Raw genomic sequence first — 12,104 nt, 5'->3', positions numbered from 1 at the left:
CTTTCATCAGTATTTTTCTTTGATGTAATTAGTGGCCAAATAGCCTACAGGACAGTAAACATATTGAGCTAGGTGGGCCAGTGCAAACAGAGATTAGAGCGAGAAGTTAGGCACTATTTCTTGTTGGTCTTGGCAGGTCATTTAAAGTCCAACAATTATTTGTTTGTTTCACTTGCTTCTTGTAAAGTGTTGAGAGATGGTCGCAAAGATAATTTTGCTACACTCTCTCTTCTCTCCCCCCCTCCCAAGGTTCTTTTCATTTGATCCGTATGCTACTAGATGAGTACATCCTGCTAGCCATGGAGACTCAGTTCAACAATGACAAAGAACAAGAACTCCAGAATCTGTTGGACAAGTATATGAAGAATTTAGGTAACTTGATGGTTACGCTTCATTCCTTTTGTTCTTATTTATTTATTTAAGTCCTACTCATGAAAATACTTATGCACATACTTAGCTTTTAAGTACACAAGTTGTCTCGCTGACTGCAGCTGGACTCCCCATAAGCTTAAAGGTAAGGTCTTTAGAGGACTGGAGCCTTATTTTACCCTTAGGGTACATGTACACAGCTATAAACACCCATAGCTGGCAGGGGCAGCTCCAGGCCCCAGCGTGCCAAGCACATGCTTGGGGCGGCATGCCATGGAGGGCGCTCTGCCGGTCGCCACGAGGGCGGAAGGCAGGGTGCCTTTGGCAGCATGCCTGCGGAGGGTCCGCTGGTCCCGTGGCTTCAGTGGACCTCCCGCAGGTGTAACTGCGGAAGGTCCCTCAGGACCAACGGACCCTCCGCAGGCATGCCTGCAGGAGGTCAACCGGAGCCGCCTGCAGCCCTCCCGGTGAGCGGCAGAGCACCCCCCGTGGCATGCCGCCCTGCTCGGGGCAGCAAAATGTCTAGAGTCGCCCCTGATAGCTGGCCTGGGTCAGCTAACTCGGGCTTGCAGGGCTCCAGCTGTGGCGCTGGAAAATTGCTATGTAGACATTTGGGCTTAGACTTGAGCTCAAGCTCTAGGACCCCGCAAGGGGGGGAGGGTCCCAGAATCCAGCTCCAGCCCAAGCCTAAAATGTCTACTCAGCAATTTTTAGCTCCACAGCCTGAGCCCCACAAGCCCGAGTCAGCTGACTCAGTCTGGCTGCGACCATGTTGCAGGTCTTTTATTCCAGTGTAAATGTACCCCTGGTGAAGTATTAACATGAGCAAAGGCCCAAAGGGAATTTTAAAAGAGCATTTTAAACATTCACAGCTATCATTCTACATCAACATTGACACTTTTGTCATACTCCAGGCACTTTGCTGTGAGGTGAATAAAGCTGAGTAAAGCTCAAGAAATTGCATTTGGACCAAATTCAGGTCTCATTTACACCATATAAATCCTAAGTCCTGGGTTCAATGGAGTAGCTTTGGTTTTACACCAGTCTAAATGAAATCAGTCTTCAGCTTTTTGTTTCTTGATGGTCAAATTCTGCTCTTTGATACAAGCAGTTCCCATTGATTTAATCTGAGGGGGGAAACTGGCCTTTTAAAATTATTCTTATTCAGCTTTACAGAGTTCTGTGCTATGCAAAATTTGCATTCAACTTGGGCACTTGGGTGAAACTTGAGGACCTGAAGTGAAATCCTGGCTTAATTGAAGAGAATAGCAAAACTCCCATTAACTTCACTGGCGCCAGGCTTTTCCCATGGTGTGCAATGAACTTGAGAAGTACTGAAGAGAACAAGTACTTTTTGCCAGGCAAATCTATAAAATGTATGAGCTTTATGGGCTTTTGAACTCTCCTTCTCCACCTTTCCATATGATTAAGGATTAAATGTTATGAGCCTAATTCATTCCTGGTGTAACTCAATTGACTTCATGGCTGGAGTGTTTCCACATACTTCAATGACATTTCCAGAGGGGTGAATTTGACCCAAATAATTACTGGTATTGCTTCATTTAAGAGCAGTTCTTCTGTTATGATGTAGGTCTATGGACATAGAACACAATGAAAGGCATTTGAGCAGGGAAGGGGAAAACTAGGGTGACACTAATAAAGTTGCATATATTGACCATGTAAAATTTGAAGACTTTGTAGGATTTTTGTTTTAAAATAAGTGACCAAACAATGTTAATGAATCACTAATAAGCCCCTTGTGTTCTCATCAGCCGGTTCACATGCTGATGTACATGGACAGTGAGTTTATGTGCTCTATATGTATACAACAACAACAATCAAGAATTTTCTTATACTTTTCCAGATGCAAGTAAAGCTGCCTTTACCGCATCACCAAGCTCTTGCTTCCTAGCAAACCGCAACAAAGCTGCTACTCTTCCTAGTGACACTTCAGTCAAAAATGAGTGCCTTGCAGAGCAAACATATGTGTCATTGTCAGCCAACCAGCACAGCAGTTTATATTCTGGTTTGAATCCCTTCTCCACTGGGGACAGTGAAAATATGCAGCTAACAGGTATTAATCAGTTTTTAAGCATATAGAAAATAATAGAGTAATAAGGAATAGCCAACATGGATTTGTCAAGAACAAATCATTGCAAACCAACCTAATTTCCTTCTTCTATAGGGTTATTGGCTTTGACAGGATTATTAAGAAGAGGAAATCTGTAGCCATTATATATCTTGATTTTAGTAAGGCTTTTGACACATTCCCATATGACATTCTCATAAGCACATGTGGTCTATATGAATTTACTATAAAGTGGTTGAAAGACTCAAAGACACAGGTGCTGGCTTTTGTTTTTCCCGCTGGGTGCTCCACCCCCACTCTGCCCCAAGGCCCCGCCCCTGCTAGGCCTCTTCCCCTGAGGCCCCATTCTCACTCCACCTCCTCCTTCCTCCGCTCTGCCACCTCCCCTGACGTCGCCCTGCCCGCCATTCGCTCATCTCCATCCTCTCCCCCAAACACCTCCAACCAGCCACTCCCCCATTGACAGCCAGCCCTGGGGCCCACCGAACAGCTGATTGGCACCCAGCCCTGGCACCTGACGAACAGCTGATTGACGGCCAGCCCTGGGGCAGCAGAGCGACTATGGCTGGTGGGTGCTGAGCACCCCCTATTTGTGTGTGTGTGTGCTTGAGCCCCAGAGCACCCACAGAGTTGGCACCTTTGCTCAAAGAGCAGTTATCAGAGGACTTATGAAGTGGATTCCTGCAAGGGTCTTTCCTGGATCCAGTACTATTGACTTGGCTAGTGAAGTAGATAGTATGCTTATAAAATTAGTGAATTACACCTAGCTAGGAGGGGTTGCTAGCATTTTGGAAGACAAGATTACAATTCAAAATGACCTTGACAAATTGGAGAATTGGTCTGACTTCAACAACATGAAATTCAATAAAGACAAGTGCAAAGTACTTCACAGAGGAAGAAAAAAATCAATCACACAACTACAAAATGGGGAATAACTCAAATAACTTTAAATTATCTAGGATTATAATGGATCACAAATTGAATATGAGTCAACAATGTAATTCCATTGCAAAAAAAAGTCTAATATCATTCTGGGGTGACAGGAGTGGCATTATATAAGACACAGGATGTAATTGTTCTGCTCTATGCAGTACTGGTGAGGCCTCAGCTGGAGTAATGTGTCTAGTTCTGAGCACCACACTTTAAGAAAAATGTGGACAAGTTGGTGAGAATCCAGAAGAAAGCTACAAAATGATTAAGGGTTTAGAAAACCTGAATTTTGAGGAAAGGTTAAAAAAGTCGGGCGTGTTTTAGTCTTAAAAAAAAAGTAGACTGAGGAGTGACCTGAGAACCGTCTTCAAAACTGTGAAGGGCTGTTATAAAGAGGACGGTGATCAATTGTTCTCCATGTCCGCTGAAGGTAGGAGAAAAAATAATGGGCTTGATCTGCAGCACGAGAGATTTAGGTTAGATATTAGGAAAAACTTTCTAACTATAAGGATAGGAAAACATTGAAATAAGCTTCCAAGGGAGGGTATGGAGGTTTTTACTGGAGGTTTTTAAAAATAGGTGAGACAAATGCCTGTGAGGGATTGTCTTGTACACTGGTCCTGCCTCAGCTCTGGGTGCTGGGTCAGATGACCTCTCAAGGTCTCTTCCAGCCCTACATTTCTGTGGTTCTATGCATCAGGCTCTTCTTTTTACTGATACCATTGCTCTTTGAGTCTATAGTTACTAAAGGGGGGAGAATATTGTGTAAACTTTTTGTAATCAACTGGTGGTTGTGTTATGGGTCCCCCTCGAAGCCAATTCACAGAGGATATGAGTTGTTACAGTCACTAGCTGCAGTGCATTTGCTCTGGAGCTGGGGCTGGAGCAGCTCATGCTTTTAGCTCTAGAGTTCCCCAGTTCAGTCCTGGTATATTAGCCAGTAGAGGGTGGCTGTCACATTAAGTGGAGGCACCACTGTGGACCTCAGATGCTCAGGAGGAGCTTCCTTTGAGCAGTGGGTAGAAGCATCATTGTCTCAAACATTTGAGATCCACAGCAGTTTGAATACCAGAGGTGCCCCCCTCACCATTTAATGTGATAGCTGCCATGTTGGCCAACACACCAGGGACTGAACTGAGGGCCTCCAGATCCTCTGCAGAGCAGCATAGTGAGGAACCCATAACACACACTCACCACTGTGTTATATATACAGTTTTAGAAAAGCCCACTCTAGTCAGCATCTGAGAATATCACAGCATGAACGCTACCTAACACTCATGTTTGTTTATTTCAGGTCAGCTGGAGCTCTCTCAAAGCTCTGGTCATCTGATGACTCCACCAATTTCCCCAGCCATGGCCAATCGAGGAAGTGTTATCAACCAGGGTCCAATGGCTGGGAGACCGCCAAGTGTAGGCCCAGTGTTATCCACACATTCACACTGCTCTTCCTATTCAGAGCCCCTTTACCAGACGTTGTCACAAACCAATCAGAGCTATTATGGAAGCAATTCCAACTACCAGGCCATGTTCAAGCCCCAGACCCCTACCCCTTCAGGAGTTTATCACCACAGGGCAGAGCACAGTCGATTTGCAGCCTTGAGTGAGCAGCAATTCTCCAGAGACTACTTCAGTAGCAGTTGTGCTGTGTCTCCATACAATCCCAGGTCTCCCTCCAACTACGGTCCCTCCTCGACTACACAGGACACACACAATATGCAGTTTTTGAACACTGGGAGCTTCAATTTCCTGAGCAATTCAGTGTCTGCTGCCTGTCCAGGAGCAACATATCCCCCTAATGCTTCCAATGGTATTAATCTTTATAAGCATCTTCCTTTCTCTTGGACTATCTATTTATATCCAGAAGCAATACTTGCTCATAAGGTGTTCTTCAGTTCCTGTTCATAACTTCTATCCTCCTGTGCACCCTGACTGGTTGCCACTGCTTTGATGAGACAAAGCAGCTATAAAGCCAGTGTAACTACTTACTTGAGGATTGATTTCCCGATTCCTACTGCCCAGGGGGATACCTGGGTGGCACAGATAGCAAAACAGAAGTGGCTTAAAGCAGTTGCAATTCAGAATTTTGGTCCTAGTGTGGATTGCTGTGAACTTAAAACAGTGGCCATGTCCCACCCCAGAGATGTGGTCAGTGAAATGATTCCTGTTGGGACTGTGACTTGTAGATCAGTTTATGAAGTGATTTGGGGTCCTTCAGGATGAAAGGCACAGCACATATGCAATACCATTATAATTAGAATTTTCTTTCCTTGTATTTTTTCTTGACCATACATTTCAAAATCTATTTACTATTATGGGTCAAATTTTCAAAGGGGCATAACTGAATTAGGGATATGAAGCTGAGTAGTTGCTCCTGTGACTACTTAATTGTAGATGAGATAGGATTGACTCTGACTTTACAGTGAAAGATTCACTCTGTGCCAAAACCTTGGGCAAGTTCTTAGAATCTCTTCTCTCTTCATTGCACATTGATAATGCCTTAATGTTTAATAAGCTGTGTGCCAAGGAATTCACTAAGTTACTGTAGCTAGTTAGGGAAAACTTAAAAGAAGTGGATTTTACATAATGGATTTATTATGGCATAATGACTACAACCAGTCACTTGTAGCTAATTTATATTAGTTCTATAAATAATCCTTGTTTAGCTTTTCATATACATATTCATGAGAACAAAACAAGGATAAATAGAAAATGAAGATGCGGTTTTTGGAACTAGATCCAGATATTTGAGCTAGGGTTTGAAGTTTGAATTCAAGGCCATATAAAAGTTAGTGGTTTGGTTTGCATTCCACAGTACCAAATCCTTGTAAGAGTGGCTGTTCTAGTTAGCTTTTCTCTACAGCCTGACCGGAACCAGAAAATTGGCCCCTTCTGGATTGGAGCTGACCTGGAACAATGTATTTCAACTTGGAGATGCTAATCCTAGACCGCCTAAAATTCAATTGGTTCAGTTGCAAGCGTTTGGTTTTGACCCATCTCCATTTTTGCACTTCAAGAGCATGATCTGTCAGTAGTTCTCAAAGCACTTTACTAGCATTAATTAATTGAAATCTCACAGCACTCCTGGGAAGTACTATTACTTCCATTTGACAGACAGGGAAATGGAGGCACAGAGGGGTAATGGATTGCCTAGGGTCGTGCTGATAGGCACTAACAGAGATGGCTGTAGAATCCAGATCTTCTGACTCCCAATCATGCAGTTAAGCCACTAGAGCAACCTTTCTTTTTTATGCAGTTATTTTATTTTACTTTTTGTTTTTTCCTGTCAATAGGATACTATGGAAACAACATAAACTACCCAGAATCCCACAGACTTGGCTCAATGGTGGATCAGCATGTTTCTGTAATCAGTAGTGTAAGCAGCATTCGATCACTGCCGCCATACAATGACATTCATGACCCACTCAACATCTTAGATGACAACGGAAGAAAACAGGCAGGCTCATACTATACAGATTCATCATCTTCAATAGTCTGTCGGACCCCCATAAGTAAGTACCTCTGATGATCAAGCAAGCACTATGAACCCGGTAACACCTTAATACAGTGTAATCTGTACACCTTTGCCAAATCCTGTAGTCCTCACTTAAGGCAAAACATCCACTGACGTCAGTGAGTTTTTCCAGAGTGAGAACTGTGTGATCCCAAGGTGTTTGGAAAGGTAAATATTAAGAATAAAGGACTAGTTCATCCCCCTTTAACTTCATGGAAGTCAGCTGCATTATACAAGGCCTCATTTTTGATTCAATATTATTAATGGGGTCAGAAGAACTGCAACGAGGATGTAAATCACAGCATAATTAGACTCTATATACATAATATGTATTTGCTTCTAGACCCCAGCTATTTGATTTCCTTTCCTCACTTTTCTGCATATCTTGTGCAATAAACTGCAACAGATGCAAGAATGATGTCTTCTATTTTAGACAAATCATGTGTAGAACTGGAAGTTTTTTTGGTTCAAAAATGCCAATTGGGTGAAACTGAAACTGTTCAAGCTTCAGTGAATCTCCCAACTCAAAAGGAGAAGGTTGAGGAGTGGCTTGATTACAGTCTGTAAGTATCTGCAAGGGGAATAAATACTGAATAATGGACTCCTCAATCTAGCAGAGAAAGGTATAACACAATCCAATGGCTGGAAGTTGAATCTAGACAAATTCAGACTGGAAATAAAGTGTAATTTTTTGGCGATGAGAGTTATTAACCACTGGAACAATTTATCCAGGGTTGTGATGGATTCTCACTGACAATGTTTAAATCAAGATTGGAGGTTTTTCTAAAAAATGTTCATTAGGAATTATTTTATGGAAGTTCTGTGGCCTGTATTGTACAGGAAGTCAGACTTAATGACCATAGTAGTCCCTTCTGGCCTTGGAATCTATGAATTTATGAATTCACATGACAATAACACAAACATTTTTGGGGAAAAGTTTCTAAATTGCCAAAATATCCAATTTTGACATTCAAAACAAAAAGTTTCAGATTTCTGAGTCAAAATAACTTTTCATTTAGAAATGTTAGTGATTTACACTTTAAAAAGGTTTAAAATGTGGGTGGGGGAAGACTGACATTCAGGCAAAATATTTTGATGTTATCATGATGAAATCTTTCCATTTACTCAAACTGAAAAATATTTCTGACAGTTCTTGAAAATTTCTGAGGAGATTTTGATTTTTTGTCACGATTAGGATGGGAATTTTTTTCTAAATCTCAAAGATGCTCTCAGGAAATTTGTTTTCTGTTTAGCCCTAATCACATGTCACTTGCACTCTATACTAGAGCATGCCTTTTCTTGAAGTTTCCAAAACCATTGCAGCCTCAGTCTTGATAATTTTTATTGGTGATATTCCCTTTTTTAATGGTTAGCAATATTCAAGACTTAACAATATTGAAATGCTCATGGCTGTCCTCCACACGTGGTTGAATATGACTATGACCGCCCCATCTCTCGTTCTGGCTCCTTCTTGCCCACTTTCTCTGGGAGAGCTGCGTCTGTCTGCTAGTTAAACTAGTTTTGACTAAAAGGGCCATGATTTTGAAATATGCAAAAAATTTTGTGGAACTGTGCACTAATTCTGTGGATGCACATGCCAGTCAGATATCCCTGTCGGCAAATCTGAAAACACTTAATTTGCTATTGACACATACAGTCTCCTGATTGTGAGAACAATCATGTTAATAAGCGTGAGCAACAATTTGGCCAAGACAGTCAGACTAAAAATGATTCCCCAAATCTAGGAATGGGCAGCTGCCCACTCATCCTGCCACTTAACTGTGCCCTTGTTCTTTTCCTTGCAATAACTTCTTAAAGAGCTGTATTACCTGTGCCAGTCACAAAGAAATCCCAAAACAGAGTTGAACTATGGTTCTTCTGGAGACTTCCACTGCTGGCTGGCTTCTTTAAGAGAAACTTCAGCATGGAAAAAACACTCCAGGGATTGTCCTCATCAAGAGCCTTTTGTGTCCTGTGATATTTGCCAGCTGGAAGGTTTGATTTTTTTACATCTAGAGGCAGTGATGAAGTCTGAGGTTTGGTCAACACTGTCATCTTATGTTGGTATAACTACGTTTCACGGGGTGTGGCTTTTCCATGATGCAGTTGTACTAACCAGACTCCTGGTGTAGACATGCTATGTCGACAGGAAGACTTCTCCAGTCAACTTAGCAACTTAGCTGATGGGAGAACTTTTCCCATTGGTGCAGGTAGCATCTTCACTAAGCGTTACAGCGGCGTAGCTGCACTGGTGCAGTGCTGTAAGCGTAGACAAGGCTTTAAGAGTCAATACTGGAATGACTGATGCTAGATGGGGGAGGAAGAAGAATAGCAAACATGCTTCATTTTACATGCCTTGTGTTAGAGATGGGCTCCTGCTGTGAAGTTCAGCTGGATTTGTAACATCCTAAAAATTCAGGGATGTTCCTTCAGATCTGGGATTTTAGGTTGTCCCTTTAGAAAGAGGGGAGCCATTTGGGAAATTCATATCTGAATCCAGAGTGGGTTCAGATTTCAGCCTCCCTTCCTTCCCCCATTACCCATGTTTAGGGAGGTGGCATGTCTGAATACTTTAGGCTTTTATCTAATTAAAGTAAACTGTATAATAAGATAGAGAGAATCAAACAGAAAATGTGCAGTGACACTTTCCTTTCTTTTCATAGCTTCAAATATGCAAACTGCAATATCTACATCCTCCTCCCAGTGCATGTACGGAACTTCTAACCAGTATCCTTCTCAGGAAACGCTAGACTCCCACAGACAGCCCAATAGAGAGATGGTGTCATCTTTACCACCAATCAACACTGTCTTCATGGGAGCTGCTGCTGGAGGCACTTGAATTAGGAGTGGCATTTTTTTTTTTTTTTTTACATTTTTCCAGTTCTAGCCTCTGATGGTTTTGTTAGTCGTCAAATCCCATCAATGACTGGGATGAAAAAGTATTAAAAATTGGTCTTAAAGAACATATCCTGAAGATATTAACACCCAAACAGAAAACAAGCTGTATTCAGATTGTGTCCTGCACATGAATTGCTCAGAAATTGTCATCATCAATGCGGTTCTGAAGTCATAACTTCAAAGTGAGCAGAAGGAACCAATGATTCTTGCAAACACGTCTCAGCTGTGAAGAAACAATTATTCCAATTTTTAATTTATTAAATACACCGCTTCAGTCTTTCATGTAAACCTTTTTTGTATAAAAATTGTTTATTTAATGCCTGTGCTGCTTGTTATTTATTAGGATTGCAGAGTCACTGTTTACTTTCTCTTGTTTGACAAATAGTCAAATGTATTTTTTCTACCTCCTATGGAAATGTTTACAAGGTCAATTTTTTACTGCTTCAAATCAATCTAAATCAAAAATTCTTAAGTTTTCTACTGTTGTGCATTAAAATGTCAATTTCAAATGCTTAGAGCCTTATGCTCCTACTTATGTTAAAGTTAGAGTCCACAAGAATTAGCCATGTTATAGGGCAATTTTTTCTTTTAAAATAATACACCTCTACCCCAGTATAACATGACCCATTATAACACGAATTCGGATATAATGTAGTGAAGCAGTGCTCTGCAGGGGGGGGCGCTGTGCGCTCCGGCAGATCAAAGCAAGTTCGATATAACGCAGCTTCACCTATAATGCGTTAAGATTTTTTGGTGCCCAAGGACAACGTTATATCAGGGTAGAGGTGTAATAATAAAACTTTCAACACCTTTCTTATTTAAATCCCACCTTTAGGGACTGCAAACATTATCCTCTAAATATTTCATACTATTGCCTGATATTGTTGCCAGATAACTGAAATTAAATGGAAACTGTGCCACAAAATCTCCTGGAATTCTGAAAATTTTTGTGCTGTATGGGTTCAATCCAGTGCTGATTGAAGTTAATGGAATTACTGTCATTGTCTTCAGTGGGCATTTGGCTAGGGCTCTGTGTACCCAGCATGAATGTAGTGGAGATGATCAAAACATTGCAAAACTCCAGTTATGCTTTAATAACTCTCCCTTTAAAAGGGTCACAATTCTGTAGGAGTGTTTGTGGAGGGGGCAGGCAGCAGAGCTGGATTTAGTGGCAAGCAACCTGGGATGCCGGGCTTGGGGCAGGGGGCACCATTTGGTCTAGGGCTGGCCCAGCTCATGAGCCTCTACATACAGCATTTTCAAAAATTCTATAGAAAGGGGGCTCAACAGTGAGTGGAGGAAGGAATTTATTGGAGCATCTGTTCCTACACATGAACAGAGCAAAGAACAGATGCAGACGCATGCAAACCACGTATCAGTCCTGAAATGGGCTACAAATGCAATGAAAAATAAGGTATTCAAATATTTAACAAATGGAGGGGAGGTGCTAAAGACGCTCCCTTCTTGGGGCACCATTAGGTCTGGGGCTGGCCCTGGTGGGAATAAACACATAACACTAACCTGTCATCATATCAATTTAAGAGGAGACAGTATTACAGTCCCCCATTTTGACTGGATGAAATCCGCGAGGGTTCATCACATGACATAATATTTAATTAAAAATTAACCTTTAATTTCGGGGACTACAGGACAATCCTGGAAGGTTAGCAACCCTAGACAGTATCAGAGGGGTAGCCGTGTTAGTCTGGATCTGTAAAAGCAGCAAAGAATCCTGTGGCACCTTATAGACTAACAGACGTTTTGGAGCATGAGCATGACCCTAGACAGTATCCCACAGAAAGGGTCTCAAGCCACAGCATTCAGATTTGGACATAAATGCAAATTTCCCAGATTTAAGGGGCTGTTTGGTTTTATTGGTCCAGTTCAACCCATTATACACAACTCAGATGAGGATTAGAACTTCCCCATGTGCTGAAGCCACTGGGTTTTTATGGTGGTGTGAGGGTGAAATGGGATTATGATGCTGTATTCAGTTTAGTTCCATCTCATGCATAACGGTTTTTCTCTTTTTTTTTTAACCATATCTTCTGTCATGGAAGCCTGATTGCAGCAGAAAGGCAATAATATAGGCAATGTGAGTGCACATTTATCTGCTACGGTTTCATAGCATAGAAAATAACCCTTGTGAGAAACATCCATTTAACTATCAGGGAGCAAAGTAACACACACCTTGCATTTTAAACACTGCAATAAAGAAGTGCATAAAATAGAAGCCTCCGGAACAAACCGTAGTACTACTTAGCGTACCCCCCTCCAGCACTGGAGTCCATAATGGCAACTGAGCTA

At 41.8% G+C, this 12,104-nt stretch overlaps 1 protein-coding gene across 1 annotated transcript in view; it reads left to right on the top strand.

Annotated features, from left to right (window-relative positions):
• The window catches only part of RFX6 (regulatory factor X6), a 46,834-nt gene extending 36,245 nt beyond the window's left edge, over nucleotides 1-10,589 (top strand). The window contains exons 15-19 of the mRNA XM_050949996.1: nucleotides 250-372; nucleotides 2,234-2,443; nucleotides 4,683-5,195; nucleotides 6,679-6,897; nucleotides 9,563-10,589. Coding sequence (XP_050805953.1) covers nucleotides 250-372; nucleotides 2,234-2,443; nucleotides 4,683-5,195; nucleotides 6,679-6,897; nucleotides 9,563-9,738 — 1,241 coding nt within the window. The 3' untranslated portion in view covers nucleotides 9,739-10,589. The remainder of the gene's footprint in view (nucleotides 1-249; nucleotides 373-2,233; nucleotides 2,444-4,682; nucleotides 5,196-6,678; nucleotides 6,898-9,562) is intronic.
• The last annotated feature ends 1,515 nt before the right edge of the window (nucleotides 10,590-12,104 follow it).

Source organism: Gopherus flavomarginatus, chromosome 4, assembly GCF_025201925.1.
Source record: "Gopherus flavomarginatus isolate rGopFla2 chromosome 4, rGopFla2.mat.asm, whole genome shotgun sequence".
NCBI classification, from domain to species: domain Eukaryota; kingdom Metazoa; phylum Chordata; order Testudines; family Testudinidae; genus Gopherus; species Gopherus flavomarginatus.
The sequence above is the reverse complement of the archived record's forward strand: the minus strand, read 5'-3'. Positions and strand labels throughout refer to the sequence as shown.